We start from the raw sequence: 24,293 nt of genomic DNA on the forward strand, positions 1-24,293 counted from the left end.
CTATGCGCTCCCATATCATTTCAATGAGCCGGCCGGAGTGAAACGTTCGGTCCGGTCGGCTCATTTTTGCGCCGTATGCGCTTTTACAACCGGACCTAAAACCGTGGTTGACCACAGTTTTAGGTCTGGGGAAAAAGCGCATACAGCACAAAAATGAGCCGACCAGACCGAACGTTTCACTCCGTTGAAATGAATTACATACGGGAGCGCATACGAAAGCATACGGGAGTGCAAGGTTTTAGCTCCCCCCTGCCGTATGCGCTCCCGTATGGGAGAAAATGTGATGTGAACCAGCCCTTATTGCGCCCTATGTTGTGGATGCTCTCGTCATACTAGATTCCTTTTACTCGCTGTATGGTGTTTTTCTTTGGCCTAAAAGCACTGTGGCCAGATGTTTGCTGGGAGTCAATAGGCTCAGATTGCCAAAATCCCAGCATGTTAAGGGCATGGCATTTTTTCAGGAAATCTTATATGAGAGGGAAGAAAACACAATGAGGGGTATTTATGAAATCTTGTACACAGTTTTTTTTTTTGGCTGTGTTTTGTCGCTATTTTTTAGCTCCGTTACGACAATCAGCTGCACCAAATTGTGTAGAATTTTTTTATAAAGCCATGCTCCCTCTATATAGCTCTATGGAGCGGCTGTTCGGCTTTCTTCGGCTCTCCCATAGAGCTATATGGAGGAGGCGTGGTGGCCCCCGGTTTGGTCGGGGTTGTGACGCGCCACTGAGGAGGAGAGCCAGGGGCTCCATACAGGAGATCGCGGGGGGGGGGGGGGGGGGGGTGGGGGGCCAGCAGTCGGACCCTCCAACCTAATGCACAAATTAAAACAGCTAAAATGGCCCAGGCTGTGCAAGCTTTACCCCTGTAAACCAGTCAAGGTCCCAAGGTCAGATTTAACACTTTTCAGCTGCTGCCCACAGTCAGAAATTTCTGCCAGGAATTCTGGGGCAGGAGTCTGCACCTTTTGAAGGGCTGCAATTGTGGCAAAATTATAAATTTGCTTGTGACAATTGATAATTTTGGCGCAACTACGCTCTGTTTGTTGCAAAAAAACTACATAAAATCACACATTGCAACACTATTATTGATACATACCCCCAATGTGTATTTCAAAGTGATGTTTTTTGTCCTTAACTCTTCAACAGAAATCATTTCACATGATGAGTCACATGAATGAATCACATGACTTGTAATGAAAAAAAGCCAAAGAAAAACTCCTATAACAAAACCCACTTTTTTTTGGGCCAAAAAATTGGCAGACTAAAGTTGTGTGGAATCCCAGCCTTACAGTAAAACTGCCCCTTTATGTTATATCTCAACTTCGCCAAGACAACAATGTTCCTCACCTCCCTTTTCTAGCCATCTTTCTCAGTTTTTCTTTACCTTTAAAACTGTTTGCTCCCATTGTGAAGTGTCTGCACTAATATTTGCCTTGCAGAAGGAGCATATGGATGGACAACATGCATTTTTTCCTTTTACAATGAAATGCATTGAGTTCTTATTTCCTTGAATAAAAGGGTGGGAGAATTAATCATAGATGTGGGAGGGAAGGGTTGATTAAGCGTAGTGTGCACAGGCCCCAGTCCTCAGTTCTAATCACACACAGCTCCCCTGGTGACACTTCTTACTTTACTCAATGTCTGTGCCAAGAGCTTCAGGTCTCAGCTGCAATTATATTTAGTGTTAATTGTAAAATTTCCATAATTCTCTGCCTTGGCTTCAGCGCTAATCAGCAATGCCGAGGGAATATGGGGAAGAGGAATTACCATTTCCATGCCAAAGCCAAGTACTTAGAAGGACCTCATTGCGTGTCCCATTAAAAACTTCAGTTTATTAAGTGATTCTTGTGGTGATGATGGTGGGAAATGTGTGAGGCAGTCTGCATCATGACGTTATTTAATGGTTGCCTTTCAGGAGCTGCGGCCCCCTTCACTTGATATTAAAGAGGAGGAGCTGGGAGACCTGGTGGAGAAGGAGATGGCAGCCACGGCGGCAGCTGTCGAAACTGCTGCCTCCAGAATTGAGGTAAGAAACCTTAAGGAACATGGAACAAGAAATAATTTGATAGAATTGAACCACAGATGGTGCATTCTGTTATATATTAGTATACGTGCATGGATGGTGTCCAAAGAGCAGACAAATCAGTGGATCTTTGTGACTATGATCCCCAGTGCATTACAATATTCCAACACAATACATTGCTGTGTCAGGTTAATAAATTCAAAATTGCTACAACATTGCTACATCTGTACACTGCCCTATGCATCTGGATGGCTGTTAAACAGAACAAGGGATGTATTCCAACAATGAAAGTCTGCAAAAGAATTCCATTTGTAATTTATTTATTTTTTCAGATGGCAATGTTTCGGGGACATTAGTGACTCTTCATCAGGCATGAGATACTTAGACCAGGAAAAACTTTCAAAGGGTCATGTGGAATAAATTCATCTGGTGCAGTAGGGGATAGATGGCTCTGCCGCTCATCTCCCCTTTGCTATAACAGGTACATTTATTCCAGATTTTTTTTACCCAGAACCATCTGAAAGTTGTTCCTGATGAAGAGTCACAAAGTCACAAAATTAATTCATCAGCAGAGTTTAGTTTATAGTGTTAAAGTTAAATTAATTAATTTTAAGCATACCTGAAATATGGATGTACTATTGCCTTTTTCTGCAAGTGAAGCGAGGTGATCAGCCCTTATTAGAGTGTGCATCCATTAATTTAATACCAAGGGTTGTACTTTCTAGGTTATGCTATATTTAGGCTCCCACACAGTGGGGGAGATTCTCAAACAATTTTGCGCCCCAAAAAATTTATTTTGGCAAGAAAATTATCAACCACATTTCCAAAGAGCTTTGTGCCACGGTTTACACTGTTCACGTCAGTTTTGTAAAAGTGGGCGTGTCCACGTATATTGTCTGCTTTACATGATCTTTTCAAGGGGTGAGAGTCCAGTTTACATCAGAAATTTCACACCAGCTTTTTGATAGTGTAGAAATCACAGAAATGGTTGTAGTTTTATTGTTTTTTTTTTTTTTCTTAGTTCTTATGGGAAAAGGGGGTTATTTAAATATTTAGTAAAAAAAATAAATAATTATTATTGAAAAATGTTATAAAGAAAAAAAATAATATATATATATATGTGTGTGTGTGTGTGATAAAGTGGCAAGGAAAGGGTGCGTTTCCTTGACTGGCTCTGAAGAATCCAGGGGAGGTGCTCAAAAGGAAGAGGCTAAGTCTGATCTGGGCTCTCCCTTGGAAACAGCATGTCGTTGTAAGGGGGAGACAGGGGGCCTTGTTGGAAGCACACAGCAGGAGCTGAGAGTGGCCTAAGTTACAGTGTGAACTGTGCTTAATCAGGTTGCAGGTGGCACATGTTTTACCTGGATGAGGGGAGCTCACCAGTTAGTAGACAGGGCATGCTGAGAGTTGTAGTCAGTGACCAGATGGTCTAGGACTTTATTTTGTTCCTGTTCTATGTTTTGTTTTACCTGCAACCTGTTTAAATAAAGCTGGCGAGGTGCCAGACTTGTATGCTGAACTGTTGTCTGGCGAGTTATTGCGAGGAAACATGACCCGTGGCAGCGACCAGGACGATCCCAGAGCTATCCCCGAGGACGGTTCCTCACGATATATATTATTTTTTTTTTCTTGGTCACTGCACCTGCACTCACATTTAAGCTCAGAAATGTTTTATTTATACAGTTATCGCTTGTCTGGGCACTGGTAACTAATGGAATACTTTGTGAGATGTTTCTGGCAGAATTTTCTGGCATGTAAAATTTGGCGCAAAAATCTTAAATTTTGATGCCAAAATTGCCGATTTTTCTTAACTCGCAAATTTTGCCAAAAAAAACCCAATATGGCTGCAAAAGAAAATTGGGCCGCGAAAAAAAACCAAAAGTGGCGTGAAAATTAATTTTCACATATTTTCATATTTTCAAAGCAGCACAAGAGACCTTTGACAATGCGAGGAGAAAAAAAAAAGGTCTGAAGAATATTGCTGGAAATGTAAATCTGACAGTAGTTTTTGCGAATCTCCATCAGTATTTTATACCGTATACCTTTATATACAATAACATAATCTACTACATTATTCCATACTGCAAAAAAAAGTTTGCTGATGTAAACCGGCTACACAGAGGCCAAAAGAGTAGTCCTTGTGTTTCCGTGGGTTAAATAGAGCCCCATGGGTACATTTGACATATATAACTGTCACGATGCCGGCTGGCAGGTAGTGGATCCTCTGTGCCAGAGAGGGATTGGCGTGGACCGTGCTAGTGGATCGGTTCTAAGTCACTACTGGTTTTCACCAGAGCCCGCCGCAAAGCGGGATGGTCTTGCTGCGGCGGTAGTGACCAGGTCGTATCCACTAGCAACGGCTCAACCTCTCTGACTGCTGAAGATAGGCGCGGTACAAGGGAGTAGACAGAAGCAAGGTCGGACGTAGCAGAAGGTCGGGGCAGGCAGCAAGGATCGTAGTCGGGGGCAACGGCAGGAGGTCTGGAACACAGGCTAGGAACACACAAGGAAACGCTTTCACTGGCACAATGGCAACAAGATCCGGCGAGGGAGTGAAGGGGAAGTGAGGTATAAATAGGGAGTGCACAGGTGAACACACTAATTGGAACCACTGCGCCAATCAGCGGCGCAGTGGCCCTTTAAATCGCAGAGACCCGGCGCGCGCGCGCCCTAGGGAGCGGGGCCGCGCGCGCCGGGACAGGACAGACGGAGAGCGAGTCAGGTACGGGAGCCGGGATGCGCATCGCGAGCGGGCGCTACCCGCATCGCGAATCGCATCCCGGCTGGAGACGGTATCGCAGCGCACCGGGTCAGTGGAGCTGCCCGGAGCGCTGCGGTAGCGAGAGAGAAGCGAGCGCTCCGGGGAGGAGTGGGGACCCGGAGCGCTCGGCGTAACAGTACCCCCCCCCCCTTGGGTCTCCCCCTCGTCTTAGAGCCTGAGAACCTGAGGAGCAGACTTTTGTCTAGGATGTTGTCCTCAGGTTCCCAGGATCTCTCTTCAGGTCCACAGCCCTCCCAATCCACCAAAAAGAACCTTTTTCCTCTGACCGTCTTGGAGGCCAGTATCTCTTTCACTGAGAAGACGTCAGAAGAACCGGAGACAGGAGTGGGAGAAACTAATTTGGGAGAGAAACGGTTGATGATGAGTGGTTTAAGAAGAGAGACATGAAAGGCATTAGGAATACGGAGAGAAGGAGGAAGAAGAAGTTTGTAAGAGACAGGATTAATTTGGCACAAGACTTTGAAAGGACCAAGATAGCGTGGACCCAGTTTGTAACTGGGGACACGAAAGCGGACATATTTAGCGGAGAGCCATACCTTGTCTCCTGGAGCAAAAATGGGGGGAGCTCTTCTTTTCTTATCGGCAAACTTTTTCATGCGAGATGAAGCCTGTAAAAGAGAATCTTGGGTCTCTTTCCATATGGTGGAAAGATCACGAGTCACTTCATCTACAGCGGGCAAACCAGAGGGCAAGGGAGTAGGGAGGGGGGGAAGAGGGTGACGGCCGTACACCACGAAAAATGGGGATTTGGAGGAAGATTCAGAGACTCTAAAGTTATACGAGAATTCGGCCCATGGTAGAAGATCTGCCCAATCATCCTGGCGGGAGGAAACAAAATGTCGTAAATAATCACCCAAGACCTGGTTAATTCTTTCTACTTGTCCATTGGACTGGGGATGATATGCAGAAGAAAAATTTAATTTAATCTTGAGTTGTTTACAGAGAGCCCTCCAGAATTTTGACACGAATTGGACGCCTCTATCCGAGACTATCTGTGTGGGCAACCCGTGAAGACGAAAAATGTGTACAAAAAATTGTTTAGCCAACTGAGGCGCTGAAGGAAGACCAGGAAGAGGGATGAAATGTGCCATCTTGGAGAATCGATCAACGACCACCCAAACAACAGTGTTGCCACGGGATGGGGGTAGGTCTGTAATAAAATCCATACCAATCAGAGACCAAGGCTGTTCGGGGACAGGCAGAGGATGAAGAAAACCAGCGGGCCTCTGGCGAGGAGTCTTATCCCGGGCACAGACAGTGCAGGCTCGCACAAAGTCCACGACATCCGTCTCCAGAGTCGGCCACCAATAGAAGCGAGAGATGAGTTGCACAGATTTCTTGATGCCCGCATGACCTGCGAGATGGGAGGAGTGACCCCATTTGAGGATTCCGAGGCGTTGGCGTGGAGAGACGAAGGTCTTTCCTGGAGGAGTTTGCCTGATGGAGGCTGGAGAAGTGGAAATCAGGCAGTCAGGAGGAATGATGTGTTGCGGAGAGAGTTCAACTTCCGAGGCATCCGAGGAACGAGAGAGAGCATCGGCCCTAATGTTCTTATCGGCAGGCCGAAAGTGAATTTCAAAATTAAATCGGGCAAAGAACAGAGACCACCTGGCCTGGCGAGGATTCAGCCGTTGGGCAGACTGGAGATAGGAGAGATTCTTGTGATCGGTGTAAATAATAACTGGAAATCTTGATCCCTCCAGCAGATGCCTCCATTCCTCAAGTGCTAATTTAATGGCTAGAAGCTCTCGATCCCCGATGGAGTAGTTCCTCTCCGCCGGAGAGAAGGTCCTAGAAAAAAAACCACAAGTAACAGCATGCCCGGAAGAATTTTTTTGTAGAAGGACCGCTCCAGCTCCTACAGAGGAGGCATCAACCTCCAATAGGAAGGGTTTAGATGGGTCAGGTCTGGAGAGCACGGGAGCCGAAGAAAAGGCAGACTTGAGCCGTTTAAAGGCGTCTTCCGCTTGAGGAGGCCAAGACTTGGGATTGGCATTTTTTTTGGTTAAAGCCACGATAGGGGCCACAACGGTAGAAAAATGTGGAATAAATTGCCTGTAATAATTGGGGAACCCCAAAAAACGTTGGATAGCACAGAGTCCGGAGGGGCGTGGCCAATCTAAGACGGCAGAGAGTTTGTCTGGATCCATTTGTAGTCCCTGGCCAGAGACCAAGTATCCTAGGAAAGGAAGAGATTGGCATTCAAACAGACATTTCTCTATCTTGGCATAAAGTTGATTGTCACGAAGTCTCTGAAGAACCATACGGACATGCTGGCGGTGTTCTTCTAGATTGGCAGAAAAAATCAGGATATCGTCCAGATATACAACAACACAGGAGTATAAGAGATCACGAAAAATTTCATTAACAAAGTCTTGGAAGACGGCAGGGGCGTTGCACAGGCCAAAGGGCATGACCAGATACTCAAAGTGTCCATCTCTAGTGTTAAATGCCGTTTTCCATTCATCCCCCTCTCTGATGCGGATGAGATTATAAGCACCTCTTAAGTCCAGTTTGGTAAAGATGTGGGCACCTTGGAGGCGATCAAAGAGTTCAGAGATAAGAGGTAGGGGGTAGCGGTTCTTTACCGTGATTTTATTAAGACCGCGGTAGTCAATGCAAGGACGTAGAGAGCCATCTTTTTTGGACACAAAGAAAAATCCGGCTCCGGCAGGAGAGGAGGATTTACGGATAAAGCCTTTTTTTAAATTTTCCTGGATGTACTCCGACATAGCAAGAGTCTCTGGGGCGGACAGAGGATAGATTCTGCCCCGGGGTGGAGTAGTGCCCGGGAGGAGGTCAATAGGACAATCATAAGGCCTGTGAGGAGGTAGAGTCTCAGCTTGTTTTTTGCAAAAAACATCCGCAAAGTCCATATAGGCCTTAGGGAGACCGGTTACAGGGGGAACCACAGAGTCACGGCAAGGGGTACTGGGAACCGGTTTTAGGCAGTCCTTGAAACAAGAGGGCCCCCAACTCTTGATCTCCCCAGTGGACCAATCCAGGGTTGGGGAATGGAGTTGAAGCCAGGGTAGTCCAAGGAGGATTTCGGAAGTGCAATTGGGGAGGACCAAAAATTCAATCTTCTCGTGATGAGGTCCGATGCACATTAGAAGGGGCTCCGTGCGGAAACGTATGGTACAGTCCAATCTTTCATTGTTTACACAATTGATGTAAAGGGGTCTGGCGAGACTGGTCACTGGGATGTTGAACCTGTTGACGAGAGAGGCCAAAATAAAATTTCCTGCAGATCCGGAATCCAAGAAGGCCATAGTAGAGAAGGAGAAGGCAGAGGCAGATATCCGCACAGGCACAGTAAGACGTGGAGAAGCAGAGTAGACATCAAGGACTGTCTCACCTTTGTGCGGAGTCAGCGTACGTCTTTCCAGGCGGGGAGGACGGATAGGACAATCCTTCAGGAAGTGTTCGGTACTGGCACAGTACAGGCAGAGATTTTCCATGCGGCGTCGTGTCCTCTCTTGAGGTGTCAGGCGAGACCGGTCGACCTGCATAGCCTCCACGGCGGGAGGCACAGGAACGGATTGCAGGGGACCAGAGGAGAGAGGAGCCGGGGAGAAAAAACGCCTTGTGCGAACAAAGTCCATATCCTGGCGGAGCTCCTGACGCCTTTCGGAAAAACGCATGTCAATGCGAGTGGCAAGATGGATGAGTTCATGTAGGTTAGCAGGGATTTCTCGTGCGGCCAGAACATCTTTAATGTTGCTGGATAGGCCTTTTTTAAAGGTCGCGCAGAGGGCCTCATTATTCCAGGATAATTCTGAAGCAAGAGTACGGAATTGTACGGCGTACTCGCCAACGGAAGAATTACCCTGGACCAGGTTCAACAGGGCAGTCTCAGCAGAAGAGGCTCGGGCAGGTTCCTCAAAGACACTTCGAATTTCCGAGAAGAAGGAGTGTATAGAGGCAGTGACGGGGTCATTGCGGTCCCAGAGCGGTGTGGCCCATGACAGAGCTTTTCCAGACAGAAGGCTGACTACGAAAGCCACCTTAGACCTTTCAGTAGGGAACTGGTCCGACATCATCTCCAAGTGCAGGGAACATTGGGAAAGAAAGCCACGGCAGAATTTAGAGTCCCCATCAAATTTATCCGGCAAGGATAGTCGTAGACCAGAAGCGGCCACTCGCTGCGGAGGAGGTGCAGGAGCTGGCGGAGGAGATGATTGCTGAAGCTGTGGTAGTAGCTGCTGTAGCATCACGGTCAGTTGAGACAGCTGTTGGCCTTGTTGCGCTATCTGTTGTGACTGCTGGGCGACCACCGTGGTGAGGTCGGCGACAACTGGCAGAGGAACTTCAGCGGGATCCATGGCCGGATCTACTGTCACGATGCCGGCTGGCAGGTAGTGGATCCTCTGTGCCAGAGAGGGATTGGCGTGGACCGTGCTAGTGGATCGGTTCTAAGTCACTACTGGTTTTCACCAGAGCCCGCCGCAAAGCGGGATGGTCTTGCTGCGGCGGTAGTGACCAGGTCGTATCCACTAGCAACGGCTCAACCTCTCTGACTGCTGAAGATAGGCGCGGTACAAGGGAGTAGACAGAAGCAAGGTCGGACGTAGCAGAAGGTCGGGGCAGGCAGCAAGGATCGTAGTCGGGGGCAACGGCAGGAGGTCTGGAACACAGGCTAGGAACACACAAGGAAACGCTTTCACTGGCACAATTGCAACAAGATCCGGTGAGGGAGTGAAGGGGAAGTGAGGTATAAATAGGGAGTGCACAGGTGAACACACTAATTGGAACCACTGCGCCAATCAGCGGCGCAGTGGCCCTTTAAATCGCAGAGACCCGGCGCGCGCGCGCCCTAGGGAGCGGGGCCGCGCGCGCCGGGACAGGACAGACGGAGAGCGAGTCAGGTACGGGAGCCGGGATGCGCATCGCGAGCGGGCGCTACCCGCATCGCGAATCGCATCCCGGCTGGAGACGGTATCGCAGCGCACCGGGTCAGTGGAGCTGCCCGGAGCGCTGCGGTAGCGAGAGAGAAGCGAGCGCTCCGGGGAGGAGCGGGGACCCGGAGCGCTCGGCGTAACAATACCATTGTATTTGACAAATGTCAGCTCTGAACTTTATGTGCATAAGGCCCTTATTAGATAAGGCAGCGATATTCATGATGGAGATGTCATAGCAGAGAGTGAAAGCAGAGAGCGGAGATTGTGGTTCACAGCTGTTTACAATCAGTTCAGTTTTTCATTAGGCCACAAAAGAGATTTTAAAATATTAAATATTTGCATGTCCAAAACATGGACAAAAAGCAGGGGAAGTGTCCCTCATTTTTTGTAAAACTTGCAGATTTTATTAAAGGAGTAGTCTAGTGCAGACTATTCCAACTCCGTTCTGCTCGGGCTGAAAAAGAAAACAAACTTTCACTCACCTTCCTGCGTTCCCCGGAGCACCGCTACAGCTGATCGGTCCTCGGGTCCCGTCTTCTTCCTGTGCACGGATTGTCACACGGTGCTCAACCTATCACCGGCCGAGGCTGGGCATCGCTGCGGTCGGTGATAGGCTAAATGCCATGGGACGATCCGCACAGAACGGAGTTGGAATAGTCTGCACTAGACTACTCCTTTAACTCTATTAAAATCCCACCAGATATAGATACCAGAACAGACACTGTTTTGCTGACACTTTTCAAGCTGTCTAATCTAGTGATTGTATGTGCTTGGATGTTTATGTTTATTAAATCTGGAAGTTTTACCCCGGACCCTTCATCTGCTTTTCTGTGTACAAAACTCTGACACCACCCATTGTCTGGTCTGTGCAATATTTGGAATGCTGCTGAATGAGAACAGGCCTTAATCTATGGTTACAAAATCTGGAAGTGTAGGCACGCAAATACTTTCAACTGCTTAAAACACTGCTGTGTGAAAGTGGCCTTCGTAATACAGACACAAATCCTAGCCGGACTGCGGATCTAATGTCCTCAACTGACAGCATCAAAGATCACTAACAGGCTTTCAGATCGGGTCCCTAGACTTGTGGTCAGGCCAAGCTGTGCCTTAGAAATTTTGACACAGAAATGTGGCCATATGATCTTGTTGACCTCGTCTGAAACCGGCCTGAAGCAGTACTTCATTTGGTTGTATGAATGGGGCTGTACTCATATTTAAAGGGGTATTCCGCTGCTCAGCATTTGGAACAAATTGTTCCAAACACTGGAGCCGGCACTGGGGGCTCGTGATGTCATAGCCACGCCCCCTCATGACGTCACATCCCGCCCCCTCAATGCAAGTCTATAGGAGGGGGTGTGACGGCTGTCCCCCCCCACCTCCCATAGACTTGCAATTAGGGGGCAGGGTGTGATGTCATGAGGGGGCGGGGCTATTATGTCACGAGCTCCCGGCTCCAGCGTTCGGAGCAGTTTGTTCCAAACGCTGAGCAGTGGAGAACCCCTTTAATGAATCTTTGACCTGCATCACTTTATCTGTTGCTTTCGTTTTATACTACATGTACTGATAGAATCACTTTACTCTTTTGTGTAGGTGTGGCTGCTGATCCGATCAGTAAGATACAGCAGCTCCTTCTTGTTATTTCTCCAGGAATAGCTCTCTCGTAATAGTTGAAGGAAGGAGAATGTTTAGCATTGTAGCATAGGGTTTGCTTGGCATATCACTAAAAAATGTAGCAGAGCTGAAACCATCATTGGACTCTTTGGGTGAATGTACAGATTAGACGAAAATTGTCTGAGCCCCCAAATTCAGCGGGCTCAGCTATCCAATGTCTGTAGGGTTGCCCCAACTCAGCACTTGTTGGGAGCAAGAAGTTACAGGATTATAGGATTTTAACAATTCTGATCCTTTATTTTTATGGTGTTTTTATGGTGGTCTATTTCCCTCTCAGTGTATGGGCAACATTTGTCATTTATCCACTGTTGTCCTCAAGATAATACAGTAGGTTCACTTGCAGTCTTTAAGGCAATGTATTGCCTAGTTTTTTCTGGTTAGAGGCAGATACTGAAACATTTCTATTTGTCATTTGTTTATATTACATTTTTTGTACATTATTACTGGGGGCTGCCATACCGCCTTTTTTTTTTTTTAGCAAATCCCATGGACATAGGCAACAATACACTGATGTACCATGAATGGAAAAGGTTAACATGAATGGGAAATCTGCAGCAGATATCCGAAGTTTGTTGAAAATGTGTTTTATTTTTGGTGTAAAAAAAATAACTATGAGGGACATATTCAAAAACTTGTGTCGTTTATGTTATAGTATTATTAATCATATCTTTATTTCCTGATCATATTTTCATAGCTCACTTTGTTGCTTTGAAATATGGGAGGTTTTCGGTTTTGCTACGCTTTATTTTTCAATTTACGCCTAAATTTAACATTTTGGCTCCAGTTTTAAAATCCTACTATATTAAAATATAGTAGTATTTTGCAATGTCAAATTTAACTTTGGTAAAATTAATAATAAAAACACAAAAGTCACTATTTTTTTTTTACATTTTCACACCATCTCAAAGGTAGTGTAAACTTTGCTTCAGAATTTTCATGTAAACCCAAGTATGAGCCTTTGAAAATGTCCTGTAATCTATACTAAAACCAACATCACCCCCACTGTACCTAAACTGGAGTGCATCATGTGAACTTTTGCTTTTTTAAATGTTGTTTCTGTGTCACTTTTACTCACTTTTACTCAGAATAAATGACATGCTGTGGATTTAAAATATGTGCCGCAGTTCAATTTTACGCACAGATTGTGTGAGAATTTTTTATGCAGCCTTTAGATTCTACAAATTTCATCTACTTTATTGCTATTCTAAGGCCTCGTTCACACAGCGGAATTTCTGAGCAGAATCGGACATAGGATGATAGCATCAGCACTGCTACTGCTGCCATTTAGATGGTTCTACAGTGCAATTTTTCAAATGCTCATCTACCTGGAGTCAGGGGTATGAAGACATATGACTAAAAGCACCACACAGATAGCAGATATATGCTACAGGCTATAGTCCTCTTATACCAAGGGATGAAGGGACTTCATAGCTCCTTTGTATTTATTATGATGACGGCCTCTAGTGTTCACCTCATAAAAATTTTTCCCCCACAGGAAATGCTCAAAAAGTCACGGACAGATGATACTGGACTAAAATTACAAGTCAATGAACAGTAAGACATTTTATATTTTGTAACATAGATCAGCACATAAAGTTTATATGATGACAATATTTTAAAGGGTAACTCTCATTAAAACTAACTTTTGCTATTGTACTCCTTATGGTAAATGAAAAATATTTCTAATATACTTTGTTTAAAAAATGAAGTTTTCTATGTTTTATTTGTGCTTAAAAAAGCTCAAGAGCACATTTTCCCCCAACTCATACACAGACTTTGGAGCAAAGTCCAAACACAGGAAGTGCCGCCTGGAGGGGTAGGGGGTGTCCAGCCTCATCCAATCATAGCTCCTCTCACACATAACTGCCATATGCTGTTGGCTGGACCCCCCCCCCCCCCCCTCAGCACTCCAGGCTGCACTTCCTGTGTTCGGACTTCGGTCCAAAGTCTGTGTATGTGATGGGGGAAAATGTGCTCTTGAGCTTTTTTAAGCACAAATAAAACATAGAAAACTTCAATTTTTTTTTAACAAAGTATATTAGAAATATTTTTCATTTACCATGAGTGCAATAGCAAAAATTAGTTTTAATGAGAGTGCCCATTTAAAGCATATTTTAGAGCTTATGCAAACTTCAGCTCCAGCATGGGTAAATGAAAGCCATGCTGGGCGGTACAGTTGCCTAGGCAACCATACCACGCACGGTGAAGTTCCATGCACAAGCCCTTTTCTGCTTAGGTCTTGCCACGCGGGGGCTGAAGATCGCGTGGGCTCACAAATTTGGACTTTTGCTTTAATTCCCCAGAAACATCACTGCTCTAGTCCATTGCCTAGTGTTGTAGATTAATCCAATCAAGTGAAAGTGGGATGATGTACGATATAACATACAGACCGGCTCATCCGTATATTATGTTTGTTTGTGTTCTGCAGGATTTTAGGCTCATGCACAGATCTTATGCAGGCTATTCAAGCCTTGATACTGGCTTCAAAGGACCTCCAAAAGGAAATCGTGGAGAGTGGAGGAGTCAGTATATCCATTGCTTTTGTCTGTTTTTGCCAATTTCAGATTAAAACTTATTGTGGTAACATTTTGTTAGGTGGGTAGATGTTTAACCCAGTGAAGCGTGCCGATGTGCCATTCCCCTGTTTATTCATCTGATGCGGGGAGCATAATCAAAAATGAGTAGCACTCATCACTTGTTCTGCAATGCTTATGTGTGGGGATAAGTGGCACAAGGGTTTTATAAATATGGCTAGAAAACAAAGGCAAATCTGCCCTGGTCATTCCCATTCAGTAAGATAATATGGCTGTCATTTTACAGACCTAAAATTAAGTGCAGGGTCACGGCTCAAAAACATCAGCTTTTTGGGCCGTTTTAATTCCATAGAAATGAATTGTTTGTGGACTGCATAATAGTACTTGATGTAGATAAAAATGCTTAAAAACACCTGTTGTAAAAAAGTAATAAAATGCAAAAGACACCTAAATAAAAATACACTGAATGAAAGAACAAACTGAAAACATTTTTCAGCATTTTTTTTTCATGAAAAACTGCCATTTTTTAAAGCTGAAAATACAGACAATCTGCGCTTAGTTTGAAGGGATGCCCAGGATTAGAAAACTATGGCCGCTTTTTTCTTGGAATAGCGATTGTCCTTGCTTATTCTGTTTCTTCTGCTCCTCTGAAGTGAAATGACCTGAGCTGCAATAATTTATGTGACCCGTTGACTGGTGTCGTACTGTTTTTGAAAAAGCAGTCATGTTTTTTAAATCTAGGGCATCCTCTTTATACTGTTAAAGGGAATCACTCATCACTTTCTCGGTGCAGTCCCCTGCGGCTTTACCTCTTCCCACCAGCCTTGATTGTTGGATCTCTCACTGTTGGGGGATAGGAAGACATCTATCTGCCAAGGCCAGTTGGGCAGTGAAAAGCCACCATGATCCGCCCTGATGAATTGTGAATCAGGCATCATGAAAATGATGACACGTTCCCTTTAATGCAGTCTGGCTTTTTGTTTTTATTGCATGTGTTATTGTAGTGAAATTCCATCTGTTCAGTTATGCTTTATTCTACATTTTCTTTTTTTTTTTCATTTGGTTCATATTTCTGCAGGGTGCAGCATCTACAAAAGAATTTTATGCTAAAAACTCGAGGTGGACAGAAGGGCTGATCTCAGCCTCCAAGGCAGTGGGTTGGGGTGCTACTGTGATGGTGTAAGTGAGAATGAATTCATTACTATCTCACATCTATTCATTACTATGTCAAAGCAACAACTTCTCTCCATATAGCAGTTTTTTTTTCTCCTTTTTCCCCAGCAGTATTTTGCCTGTCTGGGCATATTGGGAATTGTAGTTTTGCAACAACTTGAGACACACTGTGTTAAAACACTGCCCCATGGGGAGTAAAAAAAAACTGAAAAATATAAAAAAAAGTAATAAAAGTGAAAAAGCCTCTCCTCTAATAAACGTATAAATCACCCCTTTTCCCTCATTTTTAAATGAAATTTAAAAAATATATAAACATGAACAAATGTGGTATGGCCGCATGGGTATGTCCAAACTATTAAAATATAACGTTAATGAAACAGCACGGTCAATGGCGTAAACGTAAAAAAAGTACAAAGTTAAGAATTTTTGGTCACTTCATATAGCATAGTAACATAGTAATATAGTTCATAAGGTTGAAAAAAGAGTCCATCATTTCAACCTATATCCCTAATGAGTCCCTACTAAGTTGATCCAGAGGAAGGCAAAAAAAATCTCATACTAGAGGTAAAAATTCCTTCCCAACTCCAAATATGGCAATCAGAATAAATGCCTGGATCAATGTTCTGTCCCTATAAATCTAGTATACATAACCAGCGATGTTATTATTCTCCAAAAATGCATCCAGACCCCTTTTGAACTCTTTTACTGAGTTCACCATGACCACCTCCTCCGGGAGAGAATTCCACAGTCTCACTGCTCTTACAGTAGCAGAATTTTTTTTCATAAAAAGTGATCAAAAAGTCCCATCAAAACAGAAATGGTGCCAATAAAATAATACAGATCATGACGCAAAAAAATTAAGTCCAATTACAGCCCTGTTTATGGAAAAATAAGAAAGTTTTAGGGGTCAGAAGAGGACATTTTAAAGGAGTACTCCAGTTCAGTAAAACGTATCCCATATCCAAAGGATAGGGGATAAGTTTTAGGTCATGGGGAGTCTGACCACTGGGACCTCTTGCGATCTCCTGCACGGCACCCTGGAAGGGGTTGTGCTGACCCCCGCACAAAGCAGTGGCCGACACACCCCGGCGGAGGGTCCCTATCTTATAAACCAAGTAAATGTACAGAAGTGTATACTTTCTGGGATATATCATGTTTTAAGATGTCAATTTATCATTTCTTATTTTATACCTTTTTTTCATATTTCTACCTTTACAATGTCAGTTCTATATAATCTCTACCTATGCTTTTCTTCTGATCATCTTCTTTGCCTTTCCAGGGATGCTGCGGACCTTGTGGTCCAAGGACAGGGGAAATTTGAAGATCTTATTGTTTGTTCCCATGAAATTGCAGCCAGCACTGCCCAGCTTGTAGCGGCTTCCAAGGTATCATACACTTGTAGGTCAGATTACATAGTATTGAGTAAACCTTGGCCTAGGTTGAGTTTTGCTATGCTTTCTTTTCCCCATAGCCTTCTTAAAAATGGTATTTGCACTAGAGAAACAGGCTTTGATAACGTTCCTAAGTGGAATATATATAGACCATGAACTTGGCCTTTATTGGAGGAATAACCAAATGTATTTAGTGAGATTCTTTATTGAGCCTCAATTTTTCCATAATTAATTTCATAATGTATTCACTCCTGTAGGTAAAGGCAGATAAGAACAGTTCTAACTTGACCAGACTACAACAAGCCTCTAAAGTTGTAAATCATAATGCTGCTGGGGTGGTGGCTTCTACAAAGTCAGTCAAGTCACAGATAGAAGAAGTAGGTAAGTCTAGAGTTGTCTCCTGCTTCTCAAGAATACTTTTAAGGGACCAGCCACATATAATTGCTTGCCTGCCTGAAGACAGTGTTACTTATCCCTAGCCCTAGCTATCAATGATGTCTTTTCTCCTTCTATCAATAGAAACAATGGACTTCTCTAGTATGACCCTCACTCAGATCAAGCGTCAAGAGATGGACTCACAGGTATTAATAACACCAACATGTCATCATTTACAGCACATTACCTCATTTGTCTTACTTTAGTCTCATATTTGCTTCTCATCCAACTTAAACAGAAGTAATCTGAAAAATATTGTAAAATATATTCATTGTCTTCTTTATTTCGCCTATATTAAAGGGGTACTCCTGCCCTGAGAAATCTTATCCCCTATCCAAAGGATAGGGGATAAGATGTCTCACCGTGGGGGTCCCGCCGCTGGGGACACCCACAATCTTGTATTCGCCACCCACCTGTTTGAGCTGCACGCCACGGTGCCAGCTCACAAACAGCCGGGTGGAGAACGCGGGGCTAGAGTATCGTGACACCCCCGTGTGACGTCAACCCCCGCTATGCAAGTCTATGGGTGGGGGCGTGACGGCAGTCACGCCCCCTCCCATAGACTGGCATAGCGGGGGGTGACGTCACATGGGGCGGAGTCGTGACGTCACGATACTCCGGCCCCGTGGTCGCCACCCGGCTGTTTGTGAGCTGGCACTGCGGTGTGCAGCTCAAACAGGTGGGTGGCAAATACAAGATTGTGGGGTCCCCAGCGGCGGGACCCCTGCCGTGAGACATTTTATCCCCTATCCTTTGAACTACATAAAGGGGTATTCCAATGGGGAGCTACTGTGTTATATGGGAAATGATGACCTTGAGGAAGACCTCTTGCTCCCTCTCTTGCACTTGAGCTAATGTGCTGGTGGCTAATATCAAAATGGCCAAACAGCACTTCCAGATGAGAAAAAAAAGTGGAATTTTTCATGCAGTGCTGGACCCAGACGGTGGTAAAGAGACGAGGCTCTTAAAGAGTACAATCAAATGGCATTTATTAAAAGCACGTCAACGCGTTTCTGGCCCAGAATGGGCCCTTCCTCAGGACAAGGTGCACCTTGTCCTGAGGAAGGGCCCAGAATGGGCCAGAAACGCGTTGACTTGCTATTAATAAATGCCATTTGATTGTACTCTTTAAGAGCCTTGTCTCTTTACCACCGTCTGGGTCCAGCGCTGCATGAAAAATTCCACTTTTTTTTCTCATCTGTACCAATACTACCGATGACTCCGGTGAGCGTTCGGAGGGATTGCTAGCCGCATGATTTAAAGACTTATTCTACATGCGAGATAAGGTGTTGTGCCCTGAGCGCACCATCATATGGTGAGTGAGATTCACACCATCTTTTCATTATTAAATTGCCTTACTGTACTTCACTAGGGGCGCGTTCCCTTTTTTCCCTTATCTCTTACAAACAGCACTTCCAGTGAATCGTGTGTCATTCCAGGTGGTTACTTCTTGTGTACCTAAGCAACCTCAACCTTAATTGCCTGCTTATTAAACAACATGCATGGAAGATTAAATGAATTAATGTTTAATACTTATAACAGGAAATGTCCTTTTTTCCTGAAATGTTATCTTCCATTTTCTCATATTCATTTATTTTTTGTTATATTAGTTGGTGAAGACTTTAGATCATGGTGACATAGGCTTCACTAATGGAGTTATTTTTATTAAGTTGTCCAGCCAGTTAGCATTTTTACTAAGAGAATGTTGTAAAATCAAAAAATAAATTCTATTCACCTTAATATTCACCTAGCTAATCTCTAGTTGTTATGGGCCACCCATATGGCTAAAAATTTGCTGTAGTGGTGAGAAGGCCCAGAAAGTAGAAACTGGCAAAGGACCCAGCTATCGCTGAAATGATAATGGAAGGGGATCTGCAGTGGTGAGTATAACGTCTTATATTATTTTACAACATTCTGAGCTGTATAAAAAAATGTAAAGGCGTATTCCAGGATTTTCTTTTTTTCAGCCGTTGAGCCATAGATATTGACCCTGATTTGTGAGAGAAAAACTTGAGAAATTTTCCCATAGCAACCAATCACAGCTCAGCTTTCACTTTACCAGAGCTGTTTAAGAAAACTGAGCTGTGATTGGTTGGTTTGGGAAAATCTCTACAGTTTTTCTTTCACATATTTTGATAAATCAGGGTCTTTATCTTTAGTCACATGGAATTCTAGGAAAGGTCAGAGACAATTGTACACAAAAAGACTTGCTCTACAGTATTTGCGGATTAGGTTCTCGTGCATGAAAACAAGATAAAGCAATGCATGGAGGTAATAGAAGCATATTACACAGTATAATAACTTGGCATCATGAACTCAAAGGATGAAAAAAAAAATCATGGAAAACCCTTCTCATTTTTAATACAAGTCAGAATGTTGTAAAACAATATAAGACGTATACTCACCCCTGCAGATCCCCTTCAATTTACATTCCAGCAATTCCTGGGTCTTGCTAATTTCTACTTTCTGGGCCCTGTTAACCCAGATATGTGACCACTACAGCAAGTTTTTTGCAGTTGTGGTGGCCCATAACAAACAAATATCGAAAGGGGGGGGGGGGGGTAGGATATGACCCAGGAAGGGTCAGAGCAAGAGAAGCTGGGCATCAGTTAGGTGACTAGGATTTCTTTTATAAATTTACAACATTCCCTATGTGAAAATAGTAATTGGATGGACAACCTACTAAAATTAACTCCATTAATGGAGCCTATGTCACTATGATCTTAAGTCTTCACCAGCAAGTTTTTTTTATGGTACCTTGCATAGGACTTCATATGTTCTACTGCTAGAATTAAACTTTAAAACATTACTGTCATTTAAATAAACTTTTGATGTGTTACACAGACATCAAAAGTTTAGATCAGTCAGGGTCTCAGTGTTGAGACCCCCTCTGATGGTTTGCTATAGCCAGGATGTGTTGTACTAGTCTATCATGATTGTCTCACATACAAATAAAATCCTTTAACTTGATAGGTTCGAGTGCTGGAGTTGGAGAACCAATTGCAAAAAGAGAGAGAAAAACTTGGAGATTTAAGGAAGAAGCACTATGAATTAGCCGGAGTCTCAGAAGGGTGGGGAGATGGTAAGCTTAGTGCTCACTGTTGCATAACTCCAAGTGAGTGTGCTCAGTAGTTTGATAGTCAGGGGGCATATACTACTTTATGTTCTTTACTTTCTCAGAAAGATAATAATCATAATGATATTTATGTAGAAAATAAGTAAACTAAACTTAATAGATAAAACCACAGCTAGTTTGTATTTAATAAATTCCTACTGAGAAGCAACAAAAACCAGTTTCTACTAGTTTAGTTTAAGTAGTAATTCCCATATCTAATGATATTATTTGAATAAAACCTTTCACTTTATGGGCCTGATGTAGATAACTAAGCCCTGTACTCGGTTTGGCTGTCTTTCTATAGAATTCAATAGAGCATGTTCAACCGCTGCCCCATTCAAATGGGGGACACAGGATCCCTGTTTTTAAAACTCATAGGTCCCAGCAGTGATATCCCCACTGATTAGACATTTAACACTTATCCTGCAAACAGTGTTAAGCATTGTTCATTAAAGGGGAACTCAAGCCAAATTAAATTACCTTTATATAGCTGCACATGTTAAAGGAAAACTGTCATATGTTTTCTCCCACACTATCCACAGGTACCGTTGGATAGTGCGGGAGGCGCTGAACATTTTGAGTCTTACCTTGCCCGGATGCGCTGTGCCGTTCACCCGTTATAGCAGTTTTTCTGTATATTTAAATTGGCTGCTAACTAGCACGGGTGGGGTTACTGCCTTCATCTGGCACTGTGACGTAACCACCGCCCGGCCCGCAGCACCGCCCGGCTAATGAATATTCATATAATGTCGTACACTCTCCTTCTCATCCCGGCCGATACTGCGCATGTGCGGAATTTACTCCAGCGCTGCTCCGGACTAATGAAGCAGCGCTGAAGACCGCTTCCGGGTATAGTAGGAAATCCCGCACATGCGCAGTATCGTCCGGGATGAGAAGGAGAGTGTAAGATAATAATGAATATTCATTAGCCGGGCGGTGCTGCGGGCCGGGCGGCGGTTACGTCACAGTGCCAGATGAAGGCAGTAACACAGCCCGTGCCATTTAGCACCTAATTTAAATATACAGAAAAACTGCTATAACGGGCGAACGGCGCAGCGCATCCGGGCAAGGTAGGACTCAAAATGTTCAGCATCTCCCGCACTGTCCACCGGTACCTGTGGATAGTGCGGGAGAAAGCATATGACAGTTTTCCTTTAAAGTTATAAAACTTTGAAATGTACAATTGTAATCTTTGTTAAGCACATACCCTGCTTCTCTCATCTTTTCCCAAAGGCAGGAAGTCCAGTAGGTCTTAGCACACATGATGACTGTCCAGCACCAATTTACTGCATCCAGCGGCCATTTTTGACCCGACACCTCATTTTCGAACATCACACTCCCTTATCCTCAGCTCTCAGAGAGCCCAGAGTGCTGTAGTGTGTGATTGTCCCTGATTGCCTGAGGCCTCACACCACCCTTATTGATATTCACTGCCTCTCTAACCATGTGACCTTCTCAACTCTCTGAAGGCAGCTACTCCCGCAGCTCACACAGTAAACAAATGCAAGGGTTCATGGTCTGTGTAGTCTTCTGCAGCTCTCAGCTCCCTGCACAAACCAAGAAATCTCCTTTAAAGAACCCCTTTAAGTAAATAGGATGTGCTGAGTTGGAGCCAAAAAAGCTCACAGCTGTGGCTAATGGAAAGTTCTAGTGAGGGAGCAGCACCTCTCTGTGATGTCCATATGGAAAGGGGTTGTCCAGATTCTACAACTCCTTTTTTCAGTGGGATTATTTTTTGCTGTATTCACCATCTAACCTCTCTACCACAGCAGCAGTAAGGATAGGGTACAGGTGACTCTTTCACCTTCCCCTGGCAGGGGAAAGTGTTAGTAACAGTTTTAAAAGTCTGGAGATCTGCAATAGCATACTTTAAAGTACTTTCTGTAGAATAAGTAACTGTGGGAACTTTGTCCCACCATTACAAATTTTTCCCTTTTTCACAGGATAGGAAATAATTGTCTGATCTTGGGGTGTCCGACTTTTGGGACCCCAGCAATCTCAAGAATGAGAACTCAAGTCTCCTGTCAGAATGGAGTGACAGACACACATACGCACCACCACTCCATTCCTTTTCTGTGGCAGTTGCTGAAGATGGCCTAGTACAGTACCGGCAGCTACTGTAGAGAATGAGCAGTCAAGTGTGCTCACCGCCAAGAGTTAGGTCCCCTTTCTTGAAATAGCAAGGGTCCCAGAGGTTGTATCCCCCACTATCAGTTATCTCCTAACCACACGGCTTGCAATACAGAAATGAGTGTTCAGCACAGCCTAGGAACTGCAAAACCCAATGGTTTGTGTCTCTCAAAGGGGTTGTTCTTATCTGATTTTACTTCTATTTTTCATTCATTTAGACTGCAACAAAATAATTTCTCCTTTCTCATGATTTTTCACTGCAGCTGCTGAATAGGCTGTATTACGGCTTCCACTCAACATACAGAACGCACACAGCAGATAACTTTGAAAGCACACGTCTATGGCATTCAATTCAGATCTTCTCAACACAGCCTGAACTGGCCACGTCTATCTGGTTCTGAGTTTTTCCTAATGGGCTACAGAATGGCGGAAAGGAAGGAGACGAGTATCGATGATGCAACAGGGAGGATTCACGAACCTGTATACTGCTCCCACGCTTAACCACGACTCACCTTCCATGCTTGGGAGACAAATATATTCCATTTCTTGATATATATGTTAGTTCAGGATCACATGAAGGGACCAGAACAACTCAACAGGGTGCAGAGTATTAGCTCTTGCCTTGGACGCCAGACAGCCTGTGAGATTCTGGCACCTAAAGGAGACGATTAGGTGCTTAATAGCAGCATTCAGTTAATTCCATTCAGCTAAATACAATTCATTATATGGTGTGGAGTGACCAGGAGCACAAATAAGCCCCTAGGGGGCGTATGAGAGACAGAGACCTTCAGCTATTGTTCAGACATATTTAAATTAGTTGGCGAAGAAAATGGACTACAACTTTTGCTTTATAGGTTACTGGACAATGTTATAGTCACAGAAAGAGAGAATGACTTGATATTATTGGTGCTGTAAACTTAACAAAAACAGCAACGTTTTGGGCATAAAAATAATGTATTGGTTTTAACCAAACATGTAGAATTGTTTGGAAGACATCAATATTATATATTGTATAAATGTACAGTGGGCTCTGTGACCAGAAGACTTGAGAGTATTCGCACTCATGACCTAAGATCACTCAGTAAACTTAAGACCCCCAACACTGATCTCTGTCCATGAAATGTCCCATTTTCTGGACAAATCCCTTGTGAAATCTTTCCTTTGGTAGGTGCTATATATGGGTCTATTCCCCGGGGTCCTATCATATCCTGCACTGCCATCTGAGTTTACAGCAGGAAGAAAGATGTGGAGGAATTGAGGCCATGGATTCTGGATACACATTCTGTGACTGTAAGGGAAGACATTATATAGACCAGTGGTCTTCAACCTGCGGACCTCCAGATGTTGCAAAACTACAACTCCCAGCATGCCCGGACAGCCAACGGCTGTCCGGGCATGCTGGGAGTTGTAGTTTTGCAACATCTGGAGGTCCGCAGGTTGAAGACCACTGATATAGACCATGGTGTTATAATGTTTTCACATTTGTGCCATAAGGCTTGGCACAAGTAGATGTCACTATTGCATTTACACTAATAAATCCATGTTCATTTTTTCCTGCTTCTTTTTATTCTGTAACAGAAATGCCTTAGAATTCTTAAAGGATAAAGTTGAAAGTTCCAAAATATTTAGACATTTTGAATTTCTTCGTAGGTTGAATACGTTTTTTTTAAATTAAAGTTAAAGCATGACATAAAAAATATCTTGGTTGCAGAAAGGAAGTGGAAAGATAACCATTTCTTTTTCTCTTAAAGGGGTATTCCAGGCCAAAACTTTTTTGTATATATCAACTGGCTCCGGAAAGTTAAACAGATTTGTAAATTACTTCTATTAAAAAATCTTAATGCTTCCAATAGTTATTAGCTTCTGAAGTTGAGTTGTTGTTTTCTGTCTAACTGCTCAATGATGACTCATGTCCCGGGAGCTGTGCAGTTCCTATGGGGATATTTTCCCATCATGCACAGCTCCCGGGACATGACATCATCATTGAGCAGTTAGATAGAAAACTTCAGAAGCTAATAACTATTGGAAGGATTTAATAGAAGTAATTTACAAATCTGGTTAACTTTCCGGAGCCAGTTGATATATATAAAAAATGTTTTTGCCTGGAATACCCCTTTAAGGATGGCGTCATTCTTA

At 43.8% G+C, this 24,293-nt stretch overlaps 1 protein-coding gene across 4 annotated transcripts in view; it reads left to right on the forward strand.

Moving 5' to 3' along the window:
* Positions 1 to 23,871, forward strand: part of HIP1 (huntingtin interacting protein 1) — a 157,530-nt gene extending 133,659 nt beyond the window's left edge. For 3 of the 4 annotated variants that reach the window (XM_056558402.1, XM_056558401.1, XM_056558404.1), the window contains exons 22-30: positions 1,918 to 2,028; positions 12,875 to 12,933; positions 13,808 to 13,901; positions 14,992 to 15,092; positions 16,366 to 16,471; positions 16,735 to 16,858; positions 16,997 to 17,058; positions 19,886 to 19,994; positions 22,421 to 23,499. In XM_056558402.1, the coding sequence (XP_056414377.1) occupies positions 1,918 to 2,028; positions 12,875 to 12,933; positions 13,808 to 13,901; positions 14,992 to 15,092; positions 16,366 to 16,471; positions 16,735 to 16,858; positions 16,997 to 17,058; positions 19,886 to 19,994; positions 22,421 to 22,431 (777 nt within the window). In that variant the 3' untranslated portion in view covers positions 22,432 to 23,499. Of the gene's footprint in view, positions 1 to 1,917; positions 2,029 to 12,874; positions 12,934 to 13,807; positions 13,902 to 14,991; positions 15,093 to 16,365; positions 16,472 to 16,734; positions 16,859 to 16,996; positions 17,059 to 19,885; positions 19,995 to 22,420; positions 23,500 to 23,585 lie in introns of those variants that run through there. The other variant, XR_008888950.1, reaches the window with a different exon arrangement.
* The last annotated feature ends 422 nt before the right edge of the window (positions 23,872 to 24,293 follow it).

Source organism: Hyla sarda, chromosome 2 (assembly GCF_029499605.1).
Source record: "Hyla sarda isolate aHylSar1 chromosome 2, aHylSar1.hap1, whole genome shotgun sequence".
NCBI lineage: Eukaryota > Metazoa > Chordata > Amphibia > Anura > Hylidae > Hyla > Hyla sarda.